The sequence below is a fragment of the Schistosoma haematobium genome, chromosome 2 (genome assembly GCF_000699445.3).
Source record: "Schistosoma haematobium chromosome 2, whole genome shotgun sequence".
Taxonomy (NCBI): Eukaryota; Metazoa; Platyhelminthes; class Trematoda; order Strigeidida; family Schistosomatidae; genus Schistosoma; species Schistosoma haematobium.
The window spans coordinates 26,318,276-26,346,144 of record NC_067197.1 but is presented as its reverse complement, the minus strand read 5'-3'; the positions used below and the strand labels follow the sequence as shown (position 1 = coordinate 26,346,144).

At 34.8% G+C, this 27,869-nt stretch overlaps 2 protein-coding genes across 3 annotated transcripts in view; one reads left to right on the top strand and one right to left on the bottom strand.

Annotated features, from left to right (window-relative positions):
• The window catches only part of EIF2AK3_1 (Eukaryotic translation initiation factor 2-alpha kinase 3), a 41,961-nt gene extending 38,666 nt beyond the window's left edge, over window positions 1-3,295 (top strand). Inside the window, exons 11-12 of one of the 2 annotated variants that reach the window (XM_051219200.1) lie at window positions 1,247-1,411; window positions 1,792-3,295. In XM_051219200.1, coding sequence (XP_051067931.1) covers window positions 1,247-1,411; window positions 1,792-1,869 — 243 coding nt within the window. In that variant the 3' untranslated portion in view covers window positions 1,870-3,295. The remainder of the gene's footprint in view (window positions 1-1,246; window positions 1,412-1,791) is intronic. The other variant, XM_051219199.1, reaches the window with a different exon arrangement.
• A 2,256-nt stretch (window positions 3,296-5,551) lies between these two features.
• Window positions 5,552-25,570, bottom strand: TUBD1 (Tubulin delta chain). The gene is made up of 8 exons (XM_051214742.1): window positions 25,432-25,570; window positions 23,039-23,209; window positions 22,872-23,003; window positions 21,139-21,304; window positions 18,704-18,983; window positions 15,992-16,208; window positions 9,719-12,786; window positions 5,552-9,669 (listed from the first exon to the last, which is right to left on the bottom strand). The coding sequence occupies exons 2-7, from the start codon at window positions 23,202-23,204 to the stop codon at window positions 12,263-12,265; spliced, it is 1,485 nt and encodes a 494-aa protein (XP_051067930.1). The 5' UTR covers window positions 23,205-23,209; window positions 25,432-25,570; the 3' UTR covers window positions 5,552-9,669; window positions 9,719-12,262.
• Between the last annotated feature and the right edge of the window lie 2,299 nt (window positions 25,571-27,869).

Sequence of the window (27,869 nt, the reverse complement as noted above, 5' to 3'; positions counted from 1 at the left end):
CGATGTTGCACTGCATTGTGGGTCAGACCTGTAGGCTAAAGGCTCGGGGTGTGGCCCCCTAAGGAAACCACCTGCTTCGGTTTGGGCACCCGGGCAGTATCACAGCCTTCACACAAATTAAATGAGATTTGTGTGGTGCATATGTATTTGGTGCCTCCTTGTACCAATATCTGCGTTAAAATAATAATAATAATAATAATTCCAATTCTGTTTAGTCGAATTTAAAAAAAACCTGCGATATGGTTGAGTTCATATTCAATGTGTTCGTTTGCCTTAGGTACGGTGTGAAATTAGATGGTGGTTGGAGGTAGTCGACAGGGAACCCCTGACCCGTGTTTCGTGCTACTTGGCACTCGTCAGCAAGGTGTACCTGTAATCTTGAGGGGACTGATGCTCCCTGGCGGATTCGATCTCGTGTCACCCAGCTTCATATGATCGATAGCATTCGATCTGCACTAATAAGGACTAGACGCGCATGACATTGATCACCACCCAATGATCAATCAATTGTGATTGGGTACGATGTATTACACTTGGCCTACTTAGTTTATGACTATCTGTCTTAAACAAATTCCGTCGATCAAGGGACTCCTTGTAATTTATAAGTCCATCGATACAACATAATGCCACACGTACCATAGTGGTTGGTATGTTTCCTTGATTGTCTGTTTTATGGAGGAACGAGAATAAGATGCCTTAGAGTTTACTCATAAAATTTTTCACTCAGTTTAGAATATCCCCTAGAAGCTAATATTATCGTCAAGTTTGGTTGATGAAAATGAATGCTGTCTAACCACTGTTCAAAATGTTTTTATACGTTTGTTTAAATTTTTATAAGTTAAATGACCAAAGGAAATGAATTTATTTCACTACTGCTTATTTTGTGCTAAAGGCTCTTTACTGTGGTCAAACACGTCTTCTTGATTATAGCGATTATGATAATCGCTCGGGACTAATTGCTTTAAAAATTCCTCTATATTGGATTACAAAGGATCTGTTTTCTCAGTAGTTCATTAAGTATGCTAGTAGGTTATTTATTAAATCCTTGTTTATGACAGTAACGAGCCTTTAATTACTTTAGGGCGTTATATGTCCCACTTATAATAAGCTGAAGTCTAGTTCCATAGTATACCCCACTATTAACAATACTTGGTATTTCACTAAGTATATATCTGTTATTATGTAACGAATGTTGTCATGACTTTTGTAAATCCAACCGTGAATTTTCAATCGTCTAAACTTTCAGGAACGAGGGGATAATTATAATCATAAAGTGGATATCTTTTCATTGGGATTGATCTTTATCGAATTGTTGATAATATTTAATACATCAATGGAAAGAATATTTACATTGACCCGAGCAAAACATCAAAAACTTCCTAGGGAATTTACAATCTGTAATCCATTCGAAGTGAGTTTATTTCTTACCATGTTGTTTTGATGATATTTTACATAAAACAAGACAAAAATGCTTGTTTTTTGACAGGAAGTTAAAGTGTTTCATTAAAGATATTTTTGCTATAAATTAGGATTTTATAAAGGTTGACGAACAATTTCTTGAATATCAAAATAAAAAGAGAAAAATAAATGCTAATCTATAAATGATAATCTGTGATCGAGTGATAGCTCGTCACAAGATCGAATTACTGATTTAAGATTAAAAAAAAACAAATCACTAACCATAGGAATCTATATTCTATTTAATACAATCACTTGCTTATACACAAATTATTAACACAAAAATAAATATGATCGAATGATATAATTAAGTGGTTAATATCATTTTTGTAGCCCCTTTACTCTCAAATCAATGAATTCGCAACTACAAGGCCTAATTCTAGCTCGTCCTATCAACTCTATATTGACTAATTGTGCTGGTTTGCTTTAAATGTTTTAATTTGGATTTGTATATTATTCCAATTCACAATTAGTATCGCTCACACTATGGTATGGAGTTCGATTCTATCATTGTGTATGTTCTTAACACTTGATCAACTAAAGAGTTCAGAGTGAGAAGTCCAATGTTTTATGTAGAGCTTTTTTGTTCAAGGTAGGATCGATTTGATTTTTATAAATACATGCAGCCATTGACCTTTGATAGGTAAATATTTTGCTTAAATTAATCTCTTACACTTGCATTGAAACACTATATAATTTGTTTGTTTTTTAGCTTACTGACCTAATAGCATTCTACTAACTTGTTATAGGGTCCTTAATCTTTGTTTGGTTGAGTGATTTGTGAAGATATCAACTTAACTTGAAGATAGTTATTGTCAATACATGACAAAAGCTATCTTTAGATCGCTATACTATTATGATCAGCTTATATGTGCTTCTTTATCAAACTGATCATTATTACATGTACAGTTTTTCCTGTATTTTGGTGACCACTGAGTTAAAGTAATACACTCATTCAGCTTAATCTGAGCAGTCGGCATAATTTTTAGCTTGTATTATAAAGCTACTTACTGAGTTCAGTACGTATTTTTTAATTATCGATTTTTGTATTATTATTTCATTATTTGTTGATGAGATCTATTTCTGTTGACGCCTAGATCAGTTAATTAACTTTTACTTTTTACACGCTCGTTTCTTTTTCTACAAATTTTCTTACAAAAATTGTCTGTTCAAGCTCTTCACATGATAGAAAACGATATCGTACGATTCTATCATTCTATTGATAGTCTATGATTCATTATGGATCAGTTTTGATATGTTTAAGTTTTTAATTTGTTAACGTATAACGGAAACAGTGGTATTACTAGTCATCTATTCTACAGTTATAAAAATAGACTCTCTCCCTCTTTCTCTCTCTGGCACATATTTCCACACGAAATAATTTGAGTTGATATGTGAAGATTAGATTGGAAATCCTTATTGACTATGTCGTAGAATATCTAGTTCGTTTTTTGAATCCATTAAGACAATGATCGTAATCTTGAATGTCTGACATTCCAATTATTATCTGAGAAACATTTTTTCAAAGTTTCTTTACTCTAATGATTTTAATCAAAGTTTGTTAAACAATGTTTTCGCCATTTACATTTATTTAGACTGAGTTCGTTCTCAAACTTTTGGATTACGATCCGGTCAAACGTCCTGACGCTCCTGCAATCTTAGAAAGTGCACTTATTAAACAATCTGTTTCATAGCAGCAATGATGGGGTATTCATTTTTTTCAGTACTCAAAGTACAAAGTTATCAGATTTCTGTTGTTACATCTTAATATATTTGTTTATATTTTAATTTGATAACCTCTCCTGTGATCTGTAAAATAAATGTGTTTTTTATATAATGGGTTATCTTGTATAGATGCTGTTGTTTTTCCGTAAAACAAGGTTTTCTTTCATTACACAGAGCTATTTTATCTGTGAACTGCCGACGTCGTGATTGTAAGTTTAAGTGGATATCAGTTAAGGAGGTTATAAATTGTTCATATAGCTATTCGATAAAGGCCTAAAAGTTTGCCCAAGGTGCCAAAATTCCAATAGCCAAGTGATATAAGTGACTTCCTAACATAGTATATTACATGAAATTGTAGTTAATTAGTGAGTTGTGCTACTATCAAACAAATAAAACAATTCAAGCGAATGCTAGGTACACATAATTGCTAGAAAGGCCTCGAATAGCATATCGCTTTCCTGGTACGACTGTGATTGATGCGTTTCATGGCGAACTGTCACCATATCGAATTCAACAATAATAAACAACTGTAGGACTTGTATTCTTCAAGTTCAGTAGAAAAGTAGTTGCTCCATATATCTGGCGCAAATTTCGAAGTTCCCGACATTATATTGGTGGTCATAGTCATTTTTGCTGATATCGGTTAGGTCCTCATAATCCAACGGTTGGGTGTGGGGACAAATAATTAGTCTGACAGACGTCGGAAGTCCTTGTAACCAAACTTCTCCAGAAAATACGTCGTCAAACCTGTCAATTGTCTCATAACCCTAAAGTTCAGGACGTTAACCTGTCCCCTAGCTCACACTTGTTTTGTATCTTTTGCTGTCGGTTCTCGTGAAATAATTGACTGTTTTTACTTATTATATGCTTCAGATATAGGAACGCTATATATATGGCATCCTAGTTATTTTAGCAAGTTATTGTGGCAGTGAATTTCTGACTATAAATGTCCTCCCTTGCTAAATTTATTTAGATCAAGCTTAAACCTCAAACTGATACTCTATTGCAGTTCTGTCGAATAGTATTTCACGAACAAAAATTGATTATTTTCAGGACCTCCTAGAGTACGCAACAGCATGATTTAGGTGACAAATAAACGTTTTGAATAGGGTGATTTTAAAATTGATGGTTTTTCGGGGAACCCTGGATTTCGTTTGCAAGTAATTCAGGGTCAACACAGTCTCAACACTTCTAATTACTCCAAATTTCCAAGATTCTGCCAAGACCTTAAGTAATTTCAGATCCTTAAACTAAAGGTTTTAACGAGTTTTTTCATCAAGGTAAATGCAACCTTTAGGGAAATTCAAACGGGTTAATTGAGGTCACCATTGAAAAACTAGCTAATTGAAAGATCAAACCGATTCCCTAGCCGTTAACTATAAATCTTGAACACATGAGAAAAGGTGCAAAATCGAGGACTGGTGAAATAGATTTATTTGACCAACAAATAAATCAAAATGATTCATGTTTAATCCACTTTCCTTATAATTTATTTACAGTTAGATTAACAGACATATTTGTTTGATCTGAATTGGATCGTATTTAACAGTTATAATTCAGTAAATTAATGTGTGTACACATGTTTACGACATTATACATTTAAGCATTTATTTGCTTTAAGATACAAACACCTGTCACGTACAACTATGAAAAGAAATTTCATATGTCATTTTACTCCAGCAGATTATGCTTGCTAAAACAATGAAATTTCATAACTTGTTTATTAACTGTCTTTGAGAAAATTGAGAAAAGTACATTAAGTATACTTCAAGAGGTAGAGCACAATTCTCTAGTAATCTGCATTATATTTGGGACTGTCGAATTCTCACTTTTGGAGTGTAAGAAAACCCATAATTTAGATAACTGTAGGTGATATGTGCCCATAGTATTCATATGCAAAGTAGGAACTCCGTTTTCCAGTGGTATATCATGGTAACAATGCTGTGCAGCTGCCGACTCCGGGACAACATACTCCTGTTACCCCCAAATGCCCTAGTACGACCGAGAGTGGGGTGGGTTCGCCCTCCCTCTCGAAATGCTCTCACACAGCCACGCGTATACAGCCTCTGCCAGGGAAGTCCTACTCATTGCCTTCTCGTGGCGGGGGTGTTGTTTACGAAAATGAGAGGACGAAAAGCAAATGTCTGGCGCTTTAACCGGATCCCAAACCAATGGTGCACATGGGCTCCAGTATCTTGCAGGAACAAATGGCGTATGAACCAATCGTTGGTCACCGGCTACCATGGGAATGCATCTCCTCACGATGCTCCACTGCCTTGTGGATCAGACCTTTAGGTCAAAGGCTCGGGGTGTGGCCCCCTAAGGAAACTACCTGCTTCGGTTTGGGCACCCGGGTAGTATCACAGCCCACACACACAAATATGGTGTGCATATATATTTGGTGCCCTCTTGTACCGGTATTTATGTGTTGAAATAAATAAATACCCATCGTAGAGGGGCTTAGGCCACCCGCCAGCAATCCTTTCCGGTTGTTTCCAGCTGCTGTTCATCCTTTAAATGTTTGCTTCCAATTCCCGACACAGTGTGTTCTTTGGCCTTCCTCTTTTTCGCTTCCCTTCAGGATTCCAAGCTAGCGCTTGCCTTGTGGTGCAGTTTGGTGATTTCCGTAATGAATGCCCTATTCAGTTCCAGCGTCATATTAGTGCGGGTAATTGCTGCTACCAATTAAATGTCAACCATAGTTATACAGATACTCACAACCATCTGGAAACCTAAGTTACTTGAACATATTTCAAGATGATGCATAATCAAATGCACTTTGTGCATTAAAAATCTCCTAATAAAATACTCAATAATCCCTATTTACCTATTTTCACATTCTCAGCAATACAGGAAGGTAGAGAGTTGTTGTTAACGGGTTTAAATGTCGGGTTTATACGATGCCAGGTGGGACAAGCTTACAGTGTATACTAAAGCTACTTGGAGAGGTCAGTCACATTATTGCTTCACAGAGCTAAGAGTATTTGGATAACATCACCGTAATACTCATCTGTTAACTACTTAAATTGGTACTGTCTAGGATAATTCGGTTTATTAACGCCGTCATTAGACAGGGAAATACATAACCTTATCTGAAAAAGCCATTAAACGTCTTAAGGAATGCAGTTTATTTGCTTTTATCCTCGAAATGGAGGTCACATTACCATTTAGTGGACATCGGTTTGCAATATTCCGATTAACGTCTGTCACGGAAGGGGAATAGGTATAGTTACACTAATATCTTGAACTTTCCAGAGGAGGTGTTTAACGTGATTCAATAGAATTTATTTATATAGAGTAGGAACGAACTGTGTAGTGTGCTTAGAAGTAAACGTTGTCATTAGAGAACCTTTGGCGTTTAATACATATAGTAAATGCACACAACTGCATACTCGTTCAAATACTACTATAATATCGGTTTAATTGTGTCCATCAAGTGATATCATACTTTATTTATTACTTCTATACATGCTAGTCAATTCAAGTACTTGGATACACGGTGAGGAACATTGAAATTCAAGTTCTTACTTAATCCGTTTATTTTCAGTCATCTAATATACAGATAACGACAATGACAGAACCTCGTCTCGAAAATGTTGTACTCTTCTCTTACGCGGATATTAACACGTAGTTTTTACGGAACTTAGTGAACAATTCTTAGAAAACATTGTGATATGAACACACAATCACAGTTCACTCACGTTATCGATGTAGTACTCAAAAAACCAAAAAATAAAATATACATATGTGTTTTTCACGAATAATTTATATTCCCACATTCTTTCTATTAGGGATAAAGTTGTTGGTATGTTTCTCACGTAAGAGTCGGACTTTCGTTTAGGGCATTCTACAAATGAAAAAAACGGTTAACCTTTCAATTAGCATTATCAGAAGGGGTTTTTGTGGATATTATAATAATTTAATAGTTGATTTCACGAGTCAATTGAAGCGAAACCACCATGTAATGACCGTAATATGAAACGTTTCCATGCTCATGGTAGACAAATAAATGCCCAATGTAATAAGTAAACCTAGAATTGAACGATGTTAGGTCCTACAGTGTTATGTGAAATGTGCTTGATATACATAAGGTAAAGTCAAAATGTTTGTTGAATCCAAAGCTTGTGATTTGATTGGTAAGTGGTAATTAAGCCAGCTGAAAAAAGTACAGTAAATTTCTTTGAAGATAAGCCTTTAACAAAATGCAATAATAACATCTGATGAAGTCTACCTTTTCTTTGCATCACCATCTACACTGATTTACTTTCTCTTGCGTCGTGAAGGAAAGCCTGGTTTGCGACATCTATCGCTTGTGTTATTTCGTCTTTGGTACAGGTCTCGAAAATCTAACAAAGCATGTTGACTGTAATCTTGGATTACTAAGAACCGTTCCACAGAATAGGTAGATACTTATGCCCATTTTGCTTTAAGATCCATGTATAAATAATAATCAGTTCAGGCACCAACACGTCAGTTAAACCAGCTTTCGTGGACTTCATCACGGATGATCTCCGACGACAGTCACCTCAAATTTAGTAAAAGGCTGCCAAAGCCTGAGAATTAACCACGAGATTTTTGTACTTTTCATTAAACTTCTAGAGTACGGCTTATGTATATAAGCCGATACCAGTCTCTTCAAACAGGACTTTAGGTTGAGACGGTGAACTGTGGAGTTAGCTGGTTTATTACCAGTTCTCAGAGTAGAAACTATGGCTACGAAAGAAAAAACCTGTTTGCTTACGGCAACGACTCTATATCATTTATTGATTTTGTTATTACAGAAGAGAATAAAATAGCCTCAAATGGTAAACTTATATAAATTGGTGTTACAGACAGCGATGCATTTCAACCATAAAATGTTAGGAATCTTTAACAGTGAAAAAAACTTTCACACAAAACTAACATTCTGGTTTATATTAATCAATGAATTATCTCTCTGGAAGTGCTATCATTCTGACACTTGGTCCAGTAATTCAACAAAGAAAACGTTTAAATAAGTGTTTATGCTTAAAAAAATACGTTTGCATGCTTTCACAAACTCCAGTGCTTATTTGAAACAATTTCAACATACACCGTGATAATGTTTGAAAATCCACGAAATCATATTAGGCAAGCTTTTATATCATATCTATATCGACTAGCTTTAATGAAGTATTTACACCATATGTTAATTCCTTTATAACTGATTTCTTGCTTATTATGAATTGCACATACCGATTTGTTGGCGATATCTTATCATTGTGTCGACACAGTTCCCGGAGATTGGTAATGTGAAGTACGGGTGGTCTAGCCATATGATCGCACTAATTCTAGTCCGTTTGATAAATGTTTGTGGGTTTGTATATCTTCTAATCTGAGTTAGTGAGTTTTTCTCATGAGAGTAAGGTCTCCGGACACCAGCGGTTAATAAATCACACGACAGAAGTCCAGTCGGTTACAATGTGAAGAATAATGAAGGGAAAATTCGAATACAGAAGATGTCGGTTTCAAGAACTTAATAAATAAGTTAGTTTATTAATAAAGCAGACAATTTGAGATCAAGGTGTAATAATAAAGAGATAAACAGAGACAATGATAAGCGAGACATGGATGAGTTAATGACTAACTGATAATGACAACAGCTTGTGAATTGTGAGATGTGCTGCAGACATGGCTGGTCTAAGCGGGATCTGACAATCTATGAGTGAGTATTTTTTTGGTCAAGTTTCCTCTTGAAGCCATCCACTGAGGGACCTGAGACCACTTCAGTTGTGTTCATCAAGTCCTATTTGTCTTAAATTGAACTAGTCCAGGAAATTTTAGTCAGCACATCAATTCGAATACTGATAATTATCATGTTGGCTTCACGATGGAGCATGTGATTGAACAACTGGATGTACATCCAAATCATGATGCCTTCGAAGAGTAAATGGGAAGTTTTGAAATCTGAAATAGGGCGAGGAAAGACGTTGAACATGATGGAATTGTGACTCACTTACTTACTTTCATCGAAAAGGGTGTGTACAGTTTACCGAAAGATTCGACATTTCCAGATAAGCCTATTTCACTCGACTAATTGCAGGAATTAACGTACGAAATCTGGAAAAGGCGCTCATATAAATGCTGAAATGCTCGTTCCTTGATGTTCGAAGTGTATGGATTAATTACGAGGTATTGCACGAAACTGACTTCCAAGACATGAAGAATTTCATTAGATTACTTGATTGTCCTGATGCATTTCATAGTCAAGTGGTTCAAATGGTTGTGGACGGAATAGAAGAAGCTTTCGCTTAACAGGCTTCCGTGTCTAGTAGCAGGGGATCACCAAATCCTCCAGGCAGGAACCTAGGTATGTTAATAATAAAAGAGGAAAAGAAATTGGTAAATCATAGTGTGATGCTGTCCTTGGTCCTTAAGAATAGGCTTCGCGACGGAGCATGTGATTGAACAACTGGATGTACATCCAAATCATGATGCCTTCGAAGAGTAAATGGGAAGTTTTGAAATCTGAAATAGGGCGAGGAAAGACGTTGAACATGATGGAATTGTGACTCACTTACTTACTTTCATCGAAAAGGGTGTGTACAGTTTACCGAAAGATTCGGCATTTCCAGATAAGCCTATTTCACTCGACTAATTGCAGGAATTAACGTACGAAATCTGGAAAAGGCGCTCATATAAATGCTGAAATGCTCGTTCCTTGATGTTCGAAGTGTATGGATTAATTACGAGGTATTGCACGAAACTGACTTCCAAGACATGAAGAATTTCATTAGATTACTTGATTGTCCTGATGCATTTCATAGTCAAGGTCATACGTCATGGAGTTTAATTCCCGTTTTTGTGGAAGCATGTGAAATGACTCATTGAAGAATTACAAAGCAGTGAAAAAGTTGAGCACAAGTTTGAGGAGTGTTTACCGTATGGTAGATTTCATTCAAGCAATTCGTGTTCAGTTCTTCGTGGCAGGTGCTTCAAGTGTGCCTTTCTTGATATATGTAAACGATATTTCACATCAGGTATCATCAGATTTATTACTTTTCGCTGATGTGAAACTCTGAAGAGATATGCAACCAAGAGGGTGAACTGGCACTTCAGGTGAATCCAACTCGACTTCAAATTTGGGCAGATAACAATGGACTTACCTTTAACAACTGGAAATGTAAAGTAGACCGCCTGAGACATGTTGCAGACTACAACTACAACTGAGTCAACTCCCTTGTAGAGGTATCCCAAGTTGAAAAAGATCTGGGTGTTGATACCATATGATTTGAAGTCTTACGCTAACTGCGATAAAAATGCCTTCCGAGCAAACCTTGCACTGGTAAGGTTAAAGCGCATTTTCAGCCAGTTCGATGGATGAACTTTCCACATAATCTTCATTGGATTTATTCGTCCCCATCTAGAGTATGGAAATACGGTTTTTCCTCCCTCGCTCCAAAAGGATAAGAACCCCAATCAATCAATAAACGGGAAATAAAGGCGAACAAAGGGGAAAATGCGTTGGAAAATAAAAGGGGAAATAATAGGAAAATGCGCCAATGTCTGCTCTTTCACCTGTCCGTGGAAATAATGAGGTTTTTTTCCCCTTTATGTCACTCTGCTTCAAACGTTGCTGAATTGCCTACTTTTCGCCTAAATATACGCCGATTTCTCTGATTTTGCTTCCACTTTTAAAACACCTTTGGCATAACCCCAAAAGTCTCCTGTTATCGCCTTTATTCCCGTAACACAGCACATGAAAACTGCAATCCGCATGAGAAATAGTATATGTTTAAATAAATTTATTGAGAAGAAAAAGAGTAATATTGTGCAACATTATGAGTAGTTGACAGATGCTTGAGCATCAATCGTTACGTGTTTTAATTATAATTGCCAAGTCTTATTGTAATTTGTAAAGATCTACAAAAGAAAGAACAGGTGATGTATTACTAATTAGGCACATGTTCACGCTTAGCAGACTTCGACATTAGATGCTTCATATTGACACTCAAGTCAGAAATACCGGACGATATGTTCTGCAGTACAGTATACAGTCTATCAAATCTCAAAAACTTAACTCAATCGGACACGTGACTTACTCGGCCGCAAACGCACTGCCTACACACCTAGACTCGAATATTGATGACGACGTATCCAATTGTGTCGAACTAGTTATTTAACATCTTAAAAGTAGACAAGCCTATTTAGCAATCGGCGAAACAACACTGTCGAGTAACCGAAGTTTGGGATATTGGACATGGCTATTTACAACCTGAATCTCAGCCACATCTATTTCAACGGAATTGTAAAGAAACCATTCTTTACGTCTCAATGCACCTCTACAGAATGTTTGTAAGCTGGCAGTGAAAAGTGCATTCGATCCCAAAGATGCCACAGATATTCAGAGTTTGACAACGCTTTAGTTCGTAGCATCTTTATAATCGAACGGTATAAAACCAATCAAATCAGGGATGTAGTTCGGAGTTATAGTGCCGACATGTTGAGAAGCGTTTGATATTAGCTGGCTAGTAGTTGCAAGAGATGCGTAGCACAGCGTATCTACTCACAATCTGATGCTAATGCATGACTAAGCGCCTTCAACTAGGGCGTGTCTAGTAAAACTAATAAGGTCAGCATCAATGTCAAAAACCTAAAGAATTATTTATTTTGAGGTTTTACCGCTACACGCTAAATATGCTGTTCAAAATGACATTGAAAGCGATACAGTTAAGCCAATAAGCTCAGAGAACTTAACCAGAAACTACGGGAATAAGCAAGACTGCCGGTTTAATGTTTCTGAAAACAGTCGTATCCTATTAAATCAAAAGTTAATATTGGTTTTAAGAACACATGATAAGAGCTAGCAAATATTGTCAAAGAAAAATAAAACATACATGTAATGAAAGAAGGTTTTTTGAACATGGTGGTCACTAATTTTATAAAATAAAAGGACTGGTAAAGAGAAAACAACAGAGGAATTTCAAGCGTTCAGGAACCAGGTAAAACCGCTACCAAAAAACAATAATGAATGGAAAATAAAATCGAATTGGTTCATTTTTAAATATTAACGAAAATATGTACAAAAGATGAGTAAGTAAAAAATGAAACCCACAAACGTTTAGTACCATGACAGAGTAGAATAACAATGTGCAATTTGCTCTACTGTAGCAACACAATCCATAAAGATATCTGTTGTCAGTCCATATTTCTCATATTGATGTATGTATGCTCTAGAAGCAAACAGTTCCCAGGCACGAAGAGACACATATTTTAAACTAGCTGATGTATCGCCTAACGATGCTGCAGACATCCATAATTCTTTGCGATTAGTTTCAGCAGTAGAGACGATGTCTATACGTGAACCACCCCCATTAGAAGCAACAAACAAACTACGAGGGTAATCTCCAAAATGACGATGATGTCCACGAACAACTGAGCCAAAAGAAGAAGGAACAGGAGCTGGTGGAGGTCCAGAAATCAAAAGATCCCTGGTAAGTGAATGAACAAAAGTATTCGAATCTCGAACATGATCACTTGCTCCGTCACCTCGCAATACAGATAAATAGGAAAGTAATGGGAGCCGTGAATTTTCAATTCGGTTATTAGATCCACTATTTGAAGCACTGGCCGACCAATCAAGTTCTAAATGCCGGAAAAGATAGTTAAACAATGGTAGTTTTATTATCATTAAAATATTATCATAAGACCAAATTTTATAACCTGAAGGCTGTTAATAGAGAAAATATACTTTCAGCAGAAATTAAGTACTAAACACAACATTTTCAGTAACTCGATATTTTGAGCTTATCTATAAATGTGACCACATTCATTGAAAGACCATAAACAGTAAAAATATAATTTGTATGCTAGAATTAAAAAATAGACAAGAATCGCGCATTAAGAAGAATCGTTTATTTAGTTACTTTGTATCAGAGGAAACCTAGTCAGTATGGACAAAAGAATACTATTTATAATTACAGAGATTTTAACTAAAGTCAAGTTATTTCATAAAGAAATAATCAAAAGGAAAACTTAACTGCAGACATTATACCAACAATGTCTTGTTATTGGCTAAAATATCAAAGTAGAAACCCTACACCGCACTCTAACTACCAGTATATAAAAAATTAAATAACTATTCTTCTTTTAAGAAATTTAAAACAATTAGTCCCTTTGATAAATTTCGATAATGCAATGAGAAGATGAAGATTATCAGAACTATGTGATATATTAGCGCAATACATTTCGAACAATCTGGTCACACATATACTTGTTAAGAGCATTTATATATAAAAATAAAAGGTCAACTAGACAGGAAACGGGGTAAGAGGAGATAAGGATAATGATAAGAGTAATAATAATAATAGTGTGAACACAATTTGAAACCTAATCACTCTGGATAATAAGTCAATATTACCAGGGTAGGTTTAAGGTAAGAACAAACTGTTTTTGAACACATAAAGGGGGTTTGAATTTTCGTATGGCTAAGGCTTCAATGAACCTTAGTATACGCCCTTTTACACTTTTATACAGCACTACAAAAGCTGAATTTAGATCAATCTTGTGACCTGTTTCAATTATATGTTTAGCAATACATAGGGAGGAGTAATCGTGATCTCAACATTAGGGTGAGTGAACATGTACCCAAATGGCTTCAGAAACAAATACAATCAAGTGAACCGATAAGAGCAGAGGATAAACATCCATCATCCTCTATTGCTAAACATATAATTGAAACAGGTCACAAGATTGATCTAAATTCAGCTTTTGTAGTGCTGTATAAAAGTGTAAAAGGGCGTATACTAAGGTTCATTGAAGCCTTAGCCATACGAAAATTCAAACCCCCTTTATGTGTTCAAAAACAGTTTGTTCTTACCTTAAACCTACCCTGGTAATATTGACTTATTATCCAGAGTGATTAGGTTTCAAATTGTGTTCACACTATTATTATTATTACTCTTATCATTATCCTTATCTCCTCTTACCCCGTTTCCTGTCTAGTTGACCTTTTATTTTTATATATAAATGCTCTTAACAAGTATATGTGTGACCAGATTGTTCGAAATGTATTGCGCTAATATATCACATAGTTCTGATAATCTTCGTCTTCTCATTGCATTATCGAAACTATTCTTCTAATACAGGATTACTCAACTAGTCCACTTTGAAACAATGTGTCGTCGATACCATTGAACACAATTAAGAATTATGTAAATATTTCTTTTTAAAAATCATCATTTTATTAATAATGAAATTGAACTTCTAGGCAGTTAAATATACAAACAAATATTTAAGGGGTTATTCGTCAGTTTTATAAGATCGGTAAAAAATGAGAAAATTTTACGAAGTCAATAAAAAAGGATACAACACCAGTAGTTAAAAGTTTCCGAAAACTACCATGTTACAACATAATTTTGAGCAGTGAATTGATCAGTACGCATTTACATATGGAGCAGTAAATATGTTTGTTTATTCCAGTCAGTGTTTTTTTAGCAACGTTTTCAACAAAGTCTTGCTGAACAAGATGAAAAATTCAGTAGACGTTCAACTTCAAAATCAACGGGCTGGATCCCGTAAGGAACAGTTGTGCACAGACCAAACCGTGACACTACAAATCATCGTTAAACAATCAACTGAACGCAACTTCTCACTATACATCAACTTCCTTGACTATGAGAAAGCATTTGACAGTGTGGATACAAGGACATTATGGAACCCTCTTTGACACTATGCAGTACCTGAGATCGTCAGCATCATCCGCAGTTCATACAACGGACTACACTGCAAAGTCGTGCATGGAGGAAAGTTAACAGACGCTTTCCAAGTGAGGACCGGAGCCAGACGAGGCTGGATACTCTCCCCCTTTCCTTTTCTTCTGGTGATTGACTGAATTATGAAAACCTTCATATCTGACGGGGAGCATGGAAAACAATGAACAGCTTGAATACAACTAGACGATTTGGACTCCGTAGATGACCTGGCCCTTCTCTCCCATACACACGAACAAATACAAGTCAAGACAACCAGGGTAGCAGAAGCCTCTGAATCAGTAGGTATCAATATACTTAATGGGGAAAAGCAAGATCCTCAAGTGCAACACAGAAAATACCAATCCAATCACACTTGATGAAGAAACTCTGGAAGAGGTGGAATCTTTCACGTGCCTGGGAAACATCATTGGTAAATAACGAAGGTCGGATACAGACGTACGGGTAAGGATTGGCAAAGCAAGGGTAGCACTCATACACCTGAAGAACATATGTAACTCAGAACAACTGCCATCCAATATCAAATTCACAATCTTCAGTACGAACGTCAAGACAGTTCTACTGTACGGATTTGAAACTTCGAGAACTACCACAATCAACATCAAAACAGTACGAGTATTTATAAACAATTGTCTATGCAGGATACTCAGTGTGCGTTGGCCGGATGCCATCAGCAACAGCCTACTGTGGGACAACAAACCAGCTTCCAGATCAAGAAGAGATTCGAAAAAGAGGTTAGAAGAGGATAGGTCATACATTTCGGAAATCATCAAACTGCATCATGAGGCAAGCGCTGACTTGGAATCCTGAAGGGAAACGGAAAACAGGAAGCCCAAAGAACACAGTGTGTTGGGAATTGGAAGCAGACGTAAGGAGGATGAACAGTAGCTGGAAACAACTGGAAAGAATCGTCCAGGATAGAGTTCGATAGAGTACTGGTGGACAGTCTATGCTCCTCCACGATAGGTAACAGGCGTAACTATGTAAGTAGCTATATATGCTTCCATATGAGGTGTTACAAAAAATTAAAACTAAAGCATACACACAATGAAGCTGTATAGAGAAAACGAAAGTCTTACTATCTTCTACAGCAGAACCCATCAATAACATTTGTCTAGCATGACGGGCTAATTGAGCCCAAGTTTCTGTACAGAATTTACGATTTTCTACAGGCATATACGGTAAACAACGTAAACGAGTTATTCGATAATCAGGATGTCCACATAGATCCAATAAATAAGATGTTAAACGTTTTTTATCCTTAAAATATTCTGTCTCAGTATAATTTATAGTGGGCTGTTGAAGAAGAAAAATAGAAATCACGAGATTTACTGTCATTTTATATTCATAAATCTATAGATACTACAGCAACAAATTAACACAATGTAAATATATTTGACGAAATTATGCAGATTTAATCATCACTCAACAAACCTATGGACGACTTGAATGTATTCGACATAGACAAATAGATATGCTGACTCAGTCAGTCAGCTACAACGTAAGACCAGGCACATAAGTCAGTCAGGTGACTAGATTTAGAACAGCCTAGAATCAATAAACTTATTACTATCTTTTCATTCTAAATTCATAATTATTAGATGAAAATACAGAACTTCAGAATCTATTACCTGAGGGATCAGGATATGTATGAATATTAATGTGTGTTTATCACACAGTTATGTTATCCTGTAGTCATGTTATCTTAACCGCAAGTTTTTATTTTTGATCCACTGAATATTTCCATATCTTTTCCCGTTTATAGATGACTGTCAATTAATCCTAAATTTGTAATCCATATTTTTAATATAAATATTACAGCCATGTACATATTGAGACTGACTATTTACATTATGTCATTGACTTGTATTATATGTATATAATCAAATGATTTTGAAATTTAAAAATAAAAAAAATAATGCTCAATATTTAAGTGACCTTTCTGATGTTTCAATTGAGATTAGAGAAGAATATATGCATTATTCATCGATCCTTCAGCATATACATCAGTGTTAGTGGACGGACTATTAGTAGGAAAAGCGGGATTCAGCTGCTTAAAGCTTTCATGTTACGCCGTTAATCTGCAATAAATCTTAGAGTAAAGGACTATCTAACACTAATCTATCGTGGTCAGAAATGAGAACACAATAAACCAAACGATTCAGGCAGTAAAAGAACTTTTTTGGACGATGATCATAGTGATAACGAAAACACATTATAAATAATAAAATGCAAAGGAAATAATGATAAACCTATCATTACAACTATTGTGTCCTGCCACTGTGATGAGTTTATAAAACCAACTTGTAATTGACGAAAATTGAAAACAGCCTACTATATAGTTTGAGAATTAAGTAAGTTATTTCTATTCTATTGGTTATATATGTATCTCCTCAAGTAACGAATAATTGATGATACAATGCAATGTATGACTGTTTTGTTAGGTTGATTACGGGTTATGTTAGTAGAATTTTACCACCATATTTTTAGTTTTCCAATCACACCAATGTGTAGACGATTATTTTGATTCAAGCTATTAATTCGCATTCATTTTCCTATTCAGTATAGTAATGCACTGAGAAGGTAAATAGAATTATATCTGCTTATACCGACAGGAAAATAAAGAGAAACAGCATGGGGTCCCATACTTTAAACAGGGTATATCAGTTCAAGTTATCGAAGTTTATACCAGCTTACAAAAAAAGAAACAACAAAAGATAGACACGAAGGTTAAGAAATCATAAAACCAACTGGAAAGAAAAATCCAAGCAATCTAGAGCTAAATGAAACGTAAAGAACAATAGGATCCTGGAAATATGTAACAGGACAAGGAATCAATGGGTTGATGTCGCTTTGACTGATTTTTAATCCTATCAGTTAGTTTCGAAGCACTGTTTAAATGTATATCACAAATGTCAATCAGAAAACGCAAAACCACCGATATGGCTTGACTAATAGCTGGTAATTGTACACACTCGTTCCACATTGATTTATAGTCAGATAACTGCGTCAATTCTGCGTAATTTATCCACATTTAGTTTATTTTCAGTGGTATTGTTTTACGTTCGTAAGGTATGATAGTTAAATGCTCCATGTTTATTATTTGATAAACAAACAAACATATTTTCTGCACTATGAGATATGAATTGAAAAACATTAAATGAGTCACTTTTGCGATTTCCAGGACCACGCAACAAAAAAGACTGATTTATCTAATACGATAGATAAAACAACGAAACGATTAACTACTTCCAACACTATTCCTAAAATATACACTGACGAAAATGTGCTGCGGAGCAGTGCTTGGTATTACAGAGGTAAGAAAGAGAACTCGTGTGTGATTTATTGTAACCAAAATGCAAAAATGTAGTCGTTTATCCAGCCCGGATAATACTCTTAAAACGTTATGGATGAAATGTAATAAAAAACTAACAATTCTTCTGGATCAGAATAAAGAGAATTTACAAAATGGTGACATAGAATCTTAAGACACATAAGCGAATAAAATATCTCAGGAAAGTGAATATAAGTTGTATAATTTACCTAAACTTCAGTCTACGGAAAAGCTAACTTCCCGACAATACCAAATCTCTTCAGAACCTTGAAAATAGAAATACCCAGATATTCTTCCCAACATAAAATCTATAGCATAATATGTATATTATTTGAAACGTTAAACATTATTCAATCGTTTAAGTCAGTGATATTGCATTGTGTATAATAAAACGATGTGACTGTATTATACCAGATAATATGGACTTGGTGAATTTATAACTATATATAATACATACCTGTAAAATCCCAGCCAACTGATGAGTAAGAAGGGCATTTAAATGATCTATACCGATTTGACAATTTGGATCACTAGCCAAAAGACGATTTGAACAAATAGCATGTAACGTATCATTATGATGCATTATGAAACCATCGAGACTATTGGCTGTAGATGGAGACAACAAATGTCCAAGTGTAAGTATAGCATTATAAGCTTGAACAGATACTTCACCACGTGTAAATGGCCATATCAACTGTGTGAGCACACATGCTTTAGGTATAATGTCAGATAAATGTCTAAAATATGAGATGTGTTTATTTGATGAATCAAGTCATGAGTAAAAAGGAACAGTACACAGTTTTTGATATACAAGTAGTTGTTATACTTTAATATGGGATATTAAAATAATGTTTTAAAAGCAAATAAAACTTTGTCCCTCGATTACATGGAGAACAAAAGTTCTTAAAATTGAATTACTTGTAAACACTAAATTAATGCTTAAATTTACTATAATCAGATATGCAAATAAATTTATTTTCATTATATTACATATTTGTTTGCAAGCAGCTGATGAGAAACCATGAAATTTATCTTCGTTCAAGGTGTTGGAATTCGCATGAATAGAGGAGTAAGGAAAATTAATGTGAGCAATGTGTAAAATAAAAAATCAAGTGATCATACCGGAAAAGATTAAATAAATGAAACGAATAGTACAAATCAGTACTTTTACTTCAAATTGAGTCTTTTGGAGAAGAAAAATTAACTGGAACATTTCAGATATTAGTATGCTTGTTCTCCTTGACCGCTTTTAAAAGATGGGAATAGGGTATCACGTGTATTTTGAATGAAAATTACTGCACTAACGATACCTGTTATACTTTGAAAATAAAGTATGATATCACCTATATTTGAAATAGCTTGTGCCTAAACAATACCTTTCAGAATCATTCAGGGCAACAATAGAAAGAAATATGTCAAACACTTATTCAGTCTGTTAACAGGTGTCCTAATAATACACTTAATTCCAATAGTGGATTAGCATACTTCTTCATGTGATGTCCTTTCGGAATCCCGAATAATCATTTCCATACTCGTCATGTTTAAAACATTAAAAATTTCAGTGTCAATTTAACGGACATACATATTTTGTATATTGATAATGTCTCAACCAACAAGAGCCTTACAACCTCAAAATCTTATAATAAACATTTTCTTTACGAAGTAAAAACTACTCATGAAACTATTTAACATATTTAAAACTGTCGAAGTTGTGAGGTATACAAGACAAAAATGGAAACCGAACAACAAATACGTAAACATAATTGAAGTATATCCCAATCATTAGTAAACAAGAGAAAAAAACTAGTATATTCAATACGGACATTTGGCAAATGATTATCAATTTTCCACCCTATCGATAAACTTCTCCAACATGCTACGAAATACAATGGAGAATGCATGGTATATGTAAATCCAGCTAGTGATCAGTGTGAACAGATTTGCCTTTCAGAAACTTATCAAGTGTTATTAGCAAATGAGTAGTGGTTAGCAGTGGAATTTAGGACGCGCGTTTCGTCCTATTCGGGGCTCATCGGCTGGATGTACCTGCATCTTAAAGTTGGTGTTCACTTTAAAACTCGAACCCAGTACCATTCGTTTCAAACGCCATCGCGTTATCCACTTAGTTACTGAGTAATGATAGCCACTATCCATTTTTGCTAATGATGCTTGTAACTTAAGGCAATATCGAGGCAATACGCACAGTATGCACATATGCAGTGGTGCTGATGTCCTCACTAATTACCTTTATTTTATTCCTCGATGTTTTGTTGTCCATCCTAATCAGTTTAGTAAGGAAAATCTCAAGACTTTTTGCAATAACATATACAAATTATTACACACAGTTATAAGATTAAATATTAATTGCAAATTTATTAACATAACGAAGAGAGCTGCGACAGTAGCAGTGGTATTAGTAAATCTGTATGACGGTAACCGGTAATCCATATAACCGAACAGGAATCCAATACTACCAGTTATAAGCACATAAATTTATATTTCAACAATGACAAAAAAGGTGTTCTAGCACCCTTGTAAATATATCAGTCGGTACTAAGCTAAGCAATTTATAAAGTTAGGCTTGCAGATAACAGAGAATACTGCGAGATAAAAGACTGACAACTGAAAATATTTTCAATCCAACAGGTATAATTAAACAATGAACATAACCACATTATTAAGGACTGTTTAAATTCATATCGTTTCTGTTAACTAATGAGTTTAACTAACCAAAGGACATCATTGTTGTTAGTAAACAGATACACAGCATAGGTTGTTTACAAGGTTTAAAAAGTTAAAATATCAGAAAAAATCAACAGTTTATGTCTCGAAATAAATATTTATTCAGACCGATATATATCAATATGCGACAAGATTAACATTTAAGCTTACGTGAGTATTTTTGTACCCACACCGGAACCTGTCCCACCAGCTAAACTCATTGTTACCAAGATCCCATCTAGTGAATCACAATTTTCTAGTTGATTCTGAATTAAACGCTGTATCTGATCTTCAAATTCACTTCCATGAACGAAATAACCGTACGCCCAATTATTGCCTAGAAATCACAACCGGAAGAATAATGGGATACATTTCATCACAATTGAATTTCATTAACGTTCATCAATAGTAAGTTTTAAAAATAAAAGTGGTGAGAGTTCGTGTGTGCTTTTCTGTATGACAATGAGGGATACCAATCTAATGACAACCTAATCATATAAGCTTTTTGTTAAATATGACTATGTTACCTCAACATTGCAAAGTTGTCAGTGAGATTTTAAATAAGGAGACCAATCTCTGAAGTGTTAGTCGATGTTCATATGAAGAAACTTAATTGAAACAGGAAGAATGAGCAACACTGACTCACATTGATTAATATAGATTACTCTGATAACAGTTCATTATAAGCCCTAATTCAACTAATAGTATTTTAGTGAAAGAAATTTAGTAAGTTTGTACACTTCTTCTGTATGCTTTTGAATAAAGTAAACTGATATAGAACCTCCTGATTAACAAAGTTAAATCAACTCTTCAAGTTAGAAAGTACGACAAGAGTTGTGTTCCATAAATTTATGTCTGTACGTAAAACTTCTTTAGTTTCTTCACGTTTGTTGTTAACAGCCTCTAGTTAAGAATTGATTGATTACAGAAGCAGTGGGCAATTAACAACTAGATGTATCTCAGTTAAAATGTTTCTAAAGGAGTACTGAATAATCTCAGTTTATATCAATATTTCGTTTTCTTCAAATGCGTTTGTCAATAGACGACCTTTAAACCCCATTTTCGACAAATCTAAACAGATGTCTAGTGCTTTCAGTGTTGTCTTTCTCATCTTCGTTGCTTTCGTCAGCCCCAAGCGGTCACCATCACATTATAAAATTTATGCCAACGTACATATAATAACCCTTACTTTATCATTTTGTACAGAGTTCGTCGAAATAAATTTATAAGCATTCATTAATTTGGTGCACATTTTCAAGCTCAGTGAAACTTTTAAACTTCTTGGATTCCTACAGATGCTATAATTTTTATGTAAATAGATCATATTTCCATGTGGTGATTTAACTAACTAAAGAGCGTGTTCTGAACTTAAAAAACCACATATATTAACACACCAATTTGATGTAGCTAAGTCAATTTGGGGAAACTTTAAATAAAACATCAAAATATGGACTTTTTTATAATTAGTAAACTTTGATCTTAGCAATGCAAAGGAATACAAGCTAGACGATTTGGATCGTCAGCGAAGGACTCAGCAGTTAAAAGCTGTTATTATTATAAGTCAGATTCTGGCCATTTAGAAAACTTTGACAATTCAGTTACCTTTCCATTTTCTACTTACTAGTTTCGTTGTTTGTGATTACCAGGGCGTTTATGTAACATAATTACTTAGTATAATGAGTAAAAAGGTTTAAATGCTTATGTTCACCATCGAGTGACTATTAGTCCATGATTACTCAACCACCTAACTGTTTTTTGAAGCAACAGTTCGACAGATAGCCAACCATTAAGTTGCCAAAAAGCATAACAAATTTATGTAATAGAATATCACTGGAAATAAGAATATGCACTGTTATCATGTAGTTACATCATTTAGACTAAAAAGGGTCTTAATATTAACGTACCTGAGCCACATTTGGATGTAAAAAAGCTATTAGGAGAATAACTCCACTTCTCCCGACAGGTACTTTTAGTGACACTGGCAATAACCTTTTCTTCCATATCTATCTGAACACACCTGGCTGTCAAACATCCTTCTGAAGCAAAGTCAAATTCTAAACGGAATGTTTACTTGAAGATTCGTAGAAAAATGTATTTAACGAGTCTCTAATATATTCTGTGTCAGTTTTTGATAGAAGTGGATTTTTCTTGGCACAACAGTCATCATATACAGTACTGAAATATTTTGCTCCAATTTGATTACCACATTGACCGATTTGAAGGGAAACTATAGACATTTGAACTGGAAGTCAAAAGCATAGATCACAGTAAGAACGTTTAAAAATGACAAAATACTTCTGAGTATAAATTAAAGTTATTTGTCAGTACGACAAGTTATTAGTTTCTAAGGCATAAAGAAATATTTTAGAGTAAAGTCAGGTCCCTTTGCTTCATGTATCCTAAATATTTAGCACATGCATTAAATCCTCAAGCAAATATTTTCTTCCTCTCGAAATAGGCAAAATATTCCCCTAGATACTCCTTATAATCATGTAACCGCAAACTGTAATTAGTATGGCAGATAAAACAGCCAAGTTATTGATAACAATTTTGATACCAATACTTTAAGGTGGTATAAGAGGTTTGGAAATTAGTACAGAATTGAATGGCCGAATTAGAAAACCAAACATCTCTTTAAATGGTAAAAATGATTGGAGTAACTACAATAATAGCTGTCAAATAAACATAAAACATCTACTAAATGAGCAAGTTATTATTTTTACTAGGTAAAAAGATTTTCAACAGGGCAAAGAATGCTTGTAAAGTTTAATGACCAACAAAAAAGAATGCTGAGGAGGTGAAGAGAAACAATAGAATACCATGATAGTGTTGACTGAGCAGAGAAATTAGATAAATCAAAACGAGACGAAGAGTCATCACGTTTTTCGTGTTAAGTCGTAATTCGCTTTCATTCTATTTAATGTTTACTCAAAATGCTATAACTGGACTGATATGACCTGAACTCATGATGTATTTGCCTACGATAATGCTAATCACTCTGAGGTTTGCAGGTTCTTCGAGACTTACTTAAAGACTCGATTAGGAATCCACTACTTTCTGAATGTATGTATTGCTATAAATAAATAAATGGATGCAATTGAATGTAACAAGCGGTCTTGTTTAAATCAGACACTAGGTAGCCTTGGCTGTGCTTACGGTATTATCATTCGTAACTTGTAATAAAGTAAACATTTAAATTTTCGGTCAGCTTGGAAGAAATATCTGAGAAGCTCATTAGCACTGAACTTATCATTACACGATAACAGCATCATCAAGGTTTGACTTCGTAATTTTGAATACATTAAGAATTGGGTAGATTGCTATAAATAGAAAATAATATGTTTATAATACCCCAACGAGTAGAGAAGTTGATTATACTGAGTCACGAAACGTCTAAGGATTTAGTTTTTCTACTCGTTGGGATATTACTAAAATATTATTTTTATTTATTACCAAAATATCTCACATCTATCTTGTTCCATCCCGATGCTATTTGGATTTTGATGTTTCCTAGTTGTACAGGCGAAATATTCGCAAATATTAGACATTAATGTGTGTACAGCTTCAAAGAAAACAAGTCGCTCTAGTTTTGCAGACTGTCACACACTAGCTCCATTCAAAATTGTTGGAATTCACTCTGAACCATAAGATTTTAGTGTCAATGAGTCACACACTTATTCTATATAGAATAGGACTATATAACCTGCTATAGCAGTGTCAACTCGTTTATTATAGGCATATCACAAATTAATTTTAGCATTAAAACTCCCAAAATTATGTACTGATAAAGGGTTGTCCAAAATGTAGAAAAAATCGGTGTTCTTCAAATACAAGATGATGGCAAATATAATGACCCACAAAGTTAACTAAACCACTGATAAAGCGGTTATACTCAGATGCTTTAGAACTCAGTTAAATATTTACAGATAAAGATTCAAAAACCAGTCGATAACTCTTGTACGCAACTGTTATTCTGTGATCCTTTTACCCAGAAAAGACATCTAGAACATCATGAATAAGATGATTTAAGGCCCAAATCCAAGTTTTTCCGGATAAAGAAAAGTAAAATTGTTCTAATGGTTATTATTTAAGAAGTCACATAAGAGATATATCTCTGATTAGTCGCTAAAGAGACCTAATTAAGGCTTTAGTAATAATTTCACTACAAAGAAAAATACCTTTTATTCAAAGATTAACATAAACGTCATGATTTCTGAACATTCTGCGAAATACTGACGAAGCAAATCATAACAAAAAGATCATTTTTATCGCATTTGCGAAAATGTCTTTTCTCCGACTTCATCACAATCTACAAATTACTTGGAAATGTCAAATCTTAGACGTCATCAATAATTTTCGAATTTTAAGTGAGAAACGCTCACAGGTTAAGACTTATCTCAAAACGAAACGACTTTTCCATATGTATATTGTAAGTACTCATCGTTGGGCACGATAACAACTCACAAGCGAACAAATAACAACACTGAGCAAATTTCGGACGTTTATCAGTTGACCAAAGCCTCCACTAACAACAATCCAAACGAACAGACTCGTAAATCCGTTCGAACTTGTATCGTTGCACGACCTTGTACACAGGACAAAACCAAGCAATAAATATGAACAAACAGCTTAGTCCACACACGAAACCTTGATAGTAAGGTCAGGAGGTCAATCAATCCATATTATCCTTTGAAACTTGCAATAAAGTAAAAATTCAGTCTCGCTTTGAGTATAATAACAGAAGGTTCTGATAATTCACTTCCTAGTGGAAAATTCCAGTGGTTTCCAGCTCTATGCAGGAAACGAATCTGCAGACGTAAACAATTTGATCTCGGTTTTTGAAATTTCTTAGGATTTCTACTCAGATGATCAGTCGTATATGGAAAAACAAAATCAGATGTAATAATGCCAAAATAATCGCTCAGTATTTGGTTACCTAGTGTTAGATCACCCTGTAACCTGACTTAGGATGGTACAAATAGGTTGAGATGTCTCAGTATATCTTCATGAGGCAGACAAGTGAGATATTTCACTACTTTGGTTTCTCAACTTTAAACTCTTTCTACCATATCTGCCTCATACTTGAAACGAGGACTAGCTGTTTGAATCCATTATTTCAAACGCGGCCCCGGACGTTTCTTCATCCAAGTGACAAAATGACTTTCAAATGGTCTACAAGAATCTAAGGCCCTAGGAAAAAAACCGTCCAACAGTTACTGGTAGTTATAAGGTCTTTGCTTATTATGACTGCTAGATCATTAAAATCCATTGCTTTAGGTAATACGATTTCATTTAATGTTTTGCTGTATAAATTATTGCAGTTATCTATTTGCGTTACTATGCTCTTACCAGAAATAAACCGTGATGATCACGTATACATCCACTAGACCGGTGAATTGAAGTCACTCTACGACAGTATCCTATCGGACTCTCCAAAGATTGATTTCATCTCCAAAGAGTAGGATAAATGACTTTACTACAGTTCATAAATAATTTACACAGATTGAAGGAAGAGGATAAGTGATTGAATACTGGTGAAATCAACTCTTACAGATTCTCATGTTAACAAGGTATCGTTTATCCATAACTATTATCTCACATCACTGCGAAAGTCACCTATCTAATTTCAAAATTAATTATAGAACTTTCCAGTTTTAATCTGAGGCCCGGGTGAGAGACTTTGCCAGTGCTTTACTTTGATCTATTCAAATAACATCTACCGGGATATTAATATCTTTCAACACTGCTCAATTTTGTCCTACAATAAGGTTCATGAGGCACGAAATATTTTTCATAAAACCATGTTGTTCCCTGACTAAAATATTATTCCGTTCCATATAGCTTAGAACAGCCACCTGAACGATCTTCTCTAATATTTTGGCGACTACCGTGGTCAGACTAACGGGATGATTGTTACCAATTAAGTCTCTACACCTAGTATTATAAACTAGATTTATAATTCCACGGTTTTTGGTCTCTTGGCAGTTTAGACTAACTCAGTGACATATTAACCAGTATGACCGGAGGTTCAACAATCAGATCTGTCAAGGCTTTCATGATTCTATAGTAAATATTTCACGGAACAACCAGACTTATCCGATTTGAGGTGTTGAAGTAATTGCGAAACATCTCATTTCTCAATAACCAGAGAATCCATCGACCATCTGCTATCATTATAATTAATTGTTGGTCTTTCGCGATCGTTGGTAGAAAGAGTGTTATCAATTTATTATCAATATTTTATCAATATGTATATATATATATATATATATATATATAAACTTCAGTTGTGCCAATGCACGTCATGCCAATATGGACTGATACATTTGTATTTGATCTGGCGAAATCTCTCCTTATCTTTGAGTTCTCCTATTTATATAAGAGAACAACCCTTTCAAGCAATCTTCGGGATATCAGTCACCTATGAAGGTCTAGCCTTACTTGTCAACGCTTTGCATCCGTTTTTAGTGTTACAGTGCCTGAGTCCGTACTGTTCAGAACCTATATAGGCAAACATACTCCAATGATTTCTTCCATCTCTAAGAAGTTTCTGGACCTTTTTGGTTGCTCGTGGTATGCTGTTACCATGCGGACGTAATCAAGATTGAAGTACCTATAAATGTAGGCTTCACTTCATCAGCTGATGAGCTGGTGTCTACTTACTAGTTCGCCTCGTTATGGCCACCATGTTTTCTCTCTACACACTTAAGTGAGACTGAACCTGACCACATACTACGTCACAAGCCCTAAATATGGATGATAAGATAGCAAGATCGCTATTAGCTAGATGTGCTCCAAAATAAAATCACCAAGTAAGAAAACTAGGCTATGATATATGGTATCGAGTGTAAATGTACATACTTCAAAAGTGAGTTTTTAGTGACATTTGATCCTAGCCAAAA